Source organism: Tripterygium wilfordii, chromosome 1 (assembly GCF_013401445.1).
Source record: "Tripterygium wilfordii isolate XIE 37 chromosome 1, ASM1340144v1, whole genome shotgun sequence".
Taxonomy (NCBI): Eukaryota; Viridiplantae; Streptophyta; class Magnoliopsida; order Celastrales; family Celastraceae; genus Tripterygium; species Tripterygium wilfordii.
This window is the reverse complement of record NC_052232.1, coordinates 3,328,470-3,334,752: the sequence shown is the minus strand read 5'-3', so window position 1 is coordinate 3,334,752 and position 6,283 is coordinate 3,328,470. Positions and strand designations below refer to the sequence as shown.

At 42.2% G+C, this 6,283-nt stretch overlaps 2 protein-coding genes across 3 annotated transcripts; one reads left to right on the top strand and one right to left on the bottom strand.

Annotated features, from left to right (window-relative positions):
• The first annotated feature begins 313 nt into the window (after positions 1-313).
• LOC120001020 (coatomer subunit beta'-1-like) lies at positions 314-2,338 on the top strand. 2 transcript variants are annotated; one of them, XM_038849237.1, is made up of 9 exons: positions 314-449; positions 661-681; positions 786-847; positions 945-999; positions 1,092-1,128; positions 1,233-1,690; positions 1,792-1,940; positions 2,032-2,100; positions 2,195-2,337. In XM_038849237.1, the coding sequence occupies exons 1-9, from the start codon at positions 447-449 to the stop codon at positions 2,289-2,291; spliced, it is 951 nt and encodes a 316-aa protein (XP_038705165.1). In that variant the 5' UTR covers positions 314-446; the 3' UTR covers positions 2,292-2,337. The 2 variants fall into 2 exon arrangements, with proteins under 2 accessions (XP_038705165.1, XP_038705173.1); XM_038849245.1 differs by having other exon boundaries at positions 370-449; positions 789-847; positions 2,195-2,338.
• Positions 2,339-2,981: 643 nt separating this feature from the next.
• LOC119995522 lies at positions 2,982-5,407 on the bottom strand. The gene is made up of 5 exons (XM_038842043.1): positions 5,113-5,407; positions 4,550-5,025; positions 4,258-4,390; positions 3,786-4,158; positions 2,982-3,678 (listed from the first exon to the last, which is right to left on the bottom strand). The coding sequence occupies exons 1-5, from the start codon at positions 5,405-5,407 to the stop codon at positions 2,982-2,984; spliced, it is 1,974 nt and encodes a 657-aa protein (XP_038697971.1).
• Positions 5,408-6,283: the final 876 nt, after the last annotated feature.

Here is a 6,283-nt window from a genome sequence, read left to right as displayed (position 1 = left end):
TGCACTGAACTGATGGTCAAAGCCATATAGATTAACAATCACCGCGTTATAAAACAACGACTAATCCAAACTCCAACTCCAAAGCACTGTTGATAGCTTCCTAGAAGAAACTCTATAGACTTTCTGGTCAAAAAGGGCAGCGTAAGAAGGTTGATCACCACCGCCAGTTACAAGAAATTCTAGAATGGACGGTCTGGAACATATCTGATGACAAACATATGAAGAAGAGTATATCATATACTAAGAAACAATGACGTTTTGTTAACATGGTGCTGGTGCATGAACATTTTTCCTTAACTGCGAAGTATTCTGGTGCTATATATATATATATATATAGAGCTCCTGCCTCGGTGTATCAAAGAAAATTATCCTACGAGCTACCAGTTTCTAATCAATCATTCACTCTCTCCCTCTCCTTCTCCGGATCATCTGATAATTGAAGATTAATGGTTAGTTAGTAATCACATGTATTCTTCACCGATTTTTCTGTTTGATCTTGTTTTTGGCTTCCATGAAAAATGTTTCTAAAACGGTGCCGTTTCTCCCAATACCTTTTATTAAACATGAAAAATAAAGACTTCATAGTTTTTTTTTTTTACTTGGACTAACGATCAGTTTGTGTGTTTGCTCTTGCTTCCATGCACATTTTCTACGAAACAGGCTCTTTCGCTAGAAATTCAGGTGTCATATTTTCTTTCCTCCATTAATTTCATGTTTCACTTAAAATTTTGATGTTTGTAGTGTGTTAATAAAATCTAACTTTCTTTAATTATGTTCTTGATCAGAAGGTATTCACTGAAATCTCTGAAAGAGTGAAATCTGTGGATCTGCATCCAACTGAACCATGGTAATACAAAACTATATATATATATATCCATTGATTTCTTATATATAATATATTGCATTCTAGATCTGTTCTTGATAAATGATGAATTATGATGCAGGATCCTAACAAGCCTATATTCAGGAACTGTCTGCATCTTGAACTACCAGTCACAGGTAACACATTATCACATTAGCAATGGAGTTTCATGGCAACCCATTATCAGCTCATTACTTATTCAAATTCTGCATTATTCTGGTATTCACAGGCTATAGTGAAGACATTCAAGGTCACAGATTCACCCGGTACTGAAATATTTTATGATAGAACATTTTTTCAATGATCCACCAATTCATGATTGATAATGTATATAATGCATGCATGCCTAACATTTGTTATGTTCTTGTAGTGAGATCAGCGAAGTTTGTAGCGCGGAAAAACTGGGTTGTTGCTGCATCTGACGACAAGTTTATACGCGTATACAACTACGATACAATGGAAAGAGTTGCAGAATTTGAGGCGCACACAGATTTTATTAGGTTTGTGGTTGTTCATCCGACACTTCCATACTTGCTTTCATCGTCAGACGACAAGCTTATAAAAGTCTGGGATTGGGAGAAGGGCTGGATTTGCACTAAAGTGTTTGAAGAACATCAGCATTATGTGATGCAAGTTGCATTTAACCCTGTTGAGGTCAATACTTTTGCAAGTGCGTCGCTTGATGGAACCATTAAGGTCTGGAATCTTGAATCCCCCGCTCCAATTTTTACGTTGGAAGGGCATTCGAAAGGGGTTAACTCTGTGGATTACTTCATAAATGGAGATAAATTGTATCTTTTAAGCGGTTCAGACGATTATACAGTGAAGGTCTGCAACCCTGCTTGTAACTCTGCCTTCTGTTAAGAATGTGTGTTTCTAATGTTTTAATAAGACCTCTTACTAATGCTGTATATACACAAAATCGACAGGTTTGGGACTACGAAACCAGATCTTGCGTCCAGACGGTTGAAGGTCATGAACACAATGTGACAGCAGTGTGTGTCCTTCCAGAGTTTCCCATCATAATAACATGTTCTGAAGATCAGACTATCCGAATGTGGAATGCAAACAATTACGGGTACTTTTGTGTTTGCAATGTTCTCATTAACTTCTAAATACATTTCTTCATTGATTTCTCTGGCTTAGAATTAATAAAATTTGCAAAACAGGCTTGAGAGCAAATTGAACTATGGTCTTGAAAGAGTTTGGGCAGTTGGGTGCATCAGAGGTTCAAACCAGTAAGTTTTAGTTAATTCATTGATCTTTTGGTTGTATATCTATCACTCCAAGATCTAAATAGTGATTCTAATGACCTTAATTTATGCATTATAGGGCTGTATTCGGGTGCGACAAGGGAACAATCATGGTGAAAGTTAGCAGCAATTCTGGTTTGGATGCTGGAGACCTTCAGATCAAAGAGGAAGAATGAAATGTGCAATATCAACTAGAGATTTATAATATATATATATATATATATATATATATATATATATATATATATATGAAGGAATAACTTCATCTTTAAAGTGAAGAGAGTGCTATAGAATAGTGTATCTACTAGTACTAGTGTGGTTAAGCTTTACTGTTGTTGTTGTGTGATATGGAATAATATATGACTTCTGCACAACAACATGATGCAAGCACAGCAGAACACCACAAGCACCGATGCAACCAAGTAGTGTCTAATAAGAACTTAATAGAGATTCCAAAATAACACGATTACAATAGTAGGAATTCACTTCCAGAGGAGGGAGAATCACTCTCCAAGATTTTAGCCGTGAGTCTCTCCAGCAACTACAAGTACAAAGAAAGAATACGCACAGAATAAGATTGATCATCCAAAAGTGCCCTAACACCCCAAGCTACCCACGAGTTAAACAACCTAGACAAACAGAGGATTGGGCCTTCAAAAGCAGGCCTTGTAGGGCCTTAATCTCTCATGGGCTCTATTGTGGGGTCTGGACCTGCACCAATTCCCTCCCCATTTGAAGAAGCCGCCCTCGGCGAGTCACTGAGAAGGAATTGTTCTAACAACCCGGGGCACACTAACCGGAGTTGGGAATCCAGCATCCAGGTAGCCTCTGTCAAAGGCTTGTCATGCCACAAAACCAAGAACTTGTCATAGCCCTCTCGTCGTGTCGACACAAATTGATGATCTAGGATAGTTGCGGGAAGTTCTTGTTGATCTTGAGTCGGAAGGCAGGGATGGAGTTTGCAAGGCAGGAGAAGTCGGCGACTGGATGAGCGTAAGATCTTCGATGTTAAAGATTGGGCTTATCTTCAGAGTGTCTGGTAACTCCACTAAGTAAGCATTAGGGCCTCGCTGCTTTTTAACTTGATACGGACCCGCCCTACGCGCGTGGAGTTTATGATAAGACCCGGAGGGAAACCGCTCAGCCCTTAGACGCACTAGAACCCAGTCACCCACTTGTAACTCCTCATGGCGAAAATGGAGGTCCGCACTCTTCTTGTATTTATCATTGCTCAAGATAATTCGCCGCTTAACTTCTGCATGGACAGACTTAAAATGGTCTGCAAATTCCAGGGCAACTTCACTCGGACGTAATTTTCTGGGAAGGGAATGGAGGTCCAAAGGGGCCTTGGGTTGAAAGCCATAAGCCGCCTCAAAAGGTGAGCACCCAATAGTCCAGTTGGTTGAGCTATTGAAAGCGAACTCCGCCATAGGAAGAATCGTGTCCCATGTTCTCCCTTGGTCATGAATGAGGCACCTCAACAGGTTACCCAAGCTACGATTGACAACCTCCGTTTGCCGTCTGTTTGAGGATGGAAGGCGTTTGAGTGCTTCAACTTTGTTCCTAATTTCAGCCATAGGGTTTTCCAAAAATAGCTCACAAATTTGCTATCCCTATCCGAGACTAAACTCGAAGGAAGTCCGTGGAGATGCACAATGTCTTTGATGAACAAGGACGCGATGCGGGAGGCATCATGTGTGCGGCTACAAGCTACAAAATGTGCCATCTTGGAGAACCGGTCAACTACCACCATAATCGAGTCGTGTCCAGCAGCCGTTTGAGGTAAACCCAGTACAAAATCAAGACTCAGGTGCTCCCAGGGATGGTTCGGAACCTGCAGAGGAGTATATAAACTCGTGTTGCGTTTGCATCCTTTATTTAGTTGACAAGTGCGACATTGCTTCACCACCTTTACCACGTCTCGACGCATATGGGGCCAGAAAAGGCGATCTTCCGCCAATGACAGTGTTTTGTCAATTCCAAAATGACCCGCTAGGCCCCCCTCATGCAATTCCAAAATGAGAAAGTCACGAGTTGAACCGACTGGGACACAGAGCCTTAAATTGCGAAACAAGAAGCCGCTTTGAAGTAGATAGTCACCCGTGGGTAATGTGCCCCCCTCCTGAAGGGTCTACCAAGGACCTGCAAAGTCTGGATCAGTAGCATTCTGAAGTGGAAAATTCTCAAACCCCGTAACAGTAGCCTCGAATATTGCAAGGATATGGGCTCTCCGGCTAAGGGCATCCGTAACCTTGTTGTCCTTCCCTGCCTTATGCTTAATCACAAAATTAAATTGTTGGAGGAAGTCAAACCATCAGGCATGTCGAGCATTGAGCTTCCGTTGAGATTGAAGATGGCGCAATGAGTCGTGGTCGGTAAACAAAATAAATTCTCGGTACACCAGGTAATGTTTCCAGTGTTTGATGGTCTGAACCAGCGCATACAACTCAATGTCATACGTAGAATAATGCCGCCAGCACTCGTTGAGTTTCTCGCTAAAGAAAGCAATCGGGTGACCTCCTTGGCTAAGCACACCACCGATGCCAATATGCGAAGCATCACAGAGTTGTTCAAAATCCGGCACCCGCAGGATAGGAGTATTCGTCATCAGATTCTTTATGTTAGCAAAGGCTTCACTAGCGGCTGTGGTCCACTGAAATGAGTCAGCTTTGAGACACTCCGTCAAAGGCGCCACAATGGAGGTAAATCCCCGTATGAAACGCTGATAAAAAGTGGCTAGGCCATGAAAACTCCAGACATCATGAGTACTTGCCGGTGTTGGCCATTCAAGGATGGCACGAATTTTCTCTGGGTCCGCTTCCACCCCTTGGTCAGAGATCACAAAACCCAAAAAGAGACCCGCGGCTGAAGGAATGAGCATTTCTAGCAGTTCACAAACAACTCTTGATCCTGTAAAATTTCAAACACAAGTCGCAGATGTATAATGTGATCATTTACAGTCTTGCTAAACACAAGTATATCATCATAATAGATGACGATAAACTTCCCAATATACTCTCTGAAGGTATGATTCATCAATCTCATGAAAGGTGCTAGGTGCATTGGATAAGCCAAAAGGCATCGCAAGCCATTCATAGAGTCCGTCACGGATTTTGAAAGCGGTATTCCACTCATCACCAGGCCTAATGCGGACTTGATGGTAGCCACTTTTAAGGTCAATTTTGGAGAATATACGAGCTCCGCACAGCTGGTCAATAAGGTCATCTAAAAGAGGAATCGGGAAGCGATACTTGATAGTGAGCTTGTTAATTGCCCGACTATCCACGCACATTTGCCAAGTTCCGTCTTTTTTTGGAGTGAGTAGGGTCGAGACAGCGCAGGGGCTGCTACTCTCTCGAATGAATCCCTTTTGTAAGAGTTCCTCCACTTGCTTTTTGTAGCTCAATATGCACCTTTGCTTTCATTCTGTATGCGGTTAAGTTTGGCAAACTAGAGCCAGGTACTAGATCAATTGCATGCTGGATGGTACGCATGGGAGGTAACTTGTTGGGTAGTTCGTCTGGCATCAAAGAATTAAATTCCTCCAAGAGTTTAGACAAAGCAGCATCATGAACTTCCACACATGGAACGTGTGAACTAACAGTATGGCCCACTAACAAAAGACATAGTTGAGATTCATTGCATGTTTCCTCAAACTGAGCTAAAGTTAATACTTGCTATTGCGACATCGGGAGGGCAAGCTTCTGAGGTTTGGATCTTGCGGGACTCATGGGGCGAAGTGTGATCTTGCGGCTATTATCCATGAACGTATAAGTATTGGCTTGTCCACGATATGTCACGTCGTGATCATATTGCCATGGGCGACCGAGAAGGAGTTGACAGGCAGTCATAGGGAGGAAGTCACAACGAACCTCGTCCTTATATTTGCCCAATGAAAAAGAGACCAAACACTGAAATTTGACGAGTTGAAGTGTCATTAACCCAGCTAACACTGTAAGGTTTCGGGTGGACAATTGTCTCAAGCTTCATTCTTTTCACTAGATCTTCAGCAACTACATTCATCCCACTCCCGCTATCGATGATAACATCTATCGCCCCATTGGCAAACTCCACTTGAGTATGAAAAATGCTAGACCGCAACCAATTAGAGTCATCATCATCATGAATCTACCCTGTCAAGATTCGCCGAATAACACAGCTGGGAAGG

What these genes read in the sequence shown, in the direction of transcription:
- LOC120001020 (XM_038849237.1), top strand. An exon ending in CTCTTTCGCTAGAAATTCAG is followed by an intron (nt 682 to 785) that starts GTGTCATATTTT and finishes GTTCTTGATCAG; the next exon opens with AAGGTATTCACTGAAATCTC. An exon ending in CTGCATCCAACTGAACCATG is followed by an intron (nt 848 to 944) that starts GTAATACAAAAC and finishes ATTATGATGCAG; the next exon opens with GATCCTAACAAGCCTATATT.
- LOC119995522 (XM_038842043.1), bottom strand. Translation starts at nt 5,407, where the DNA reads ATGTGCGTGGATAGTCGGGCAATTAACAAGCTCACTATCAAGTATCGC. An exon ending in AGTATATTGGGAAGTTTATC is followed by an intron (nt 5,026 to 5,112) that starts GTCATCTATTAT and finishes GAAATTTTACAG; the next exon opens with GATCAAGAGTTGTTTGTGAA. An exon ending in TACTGATCCAGACTTTGCAG is followed by an intron (nt 4,159 to 4,257) that starts GTCCTTGGTAGA and finishes TCTGTGTCCCAG; the next exon opens with TCGGTTCAACTCGTGACTTT.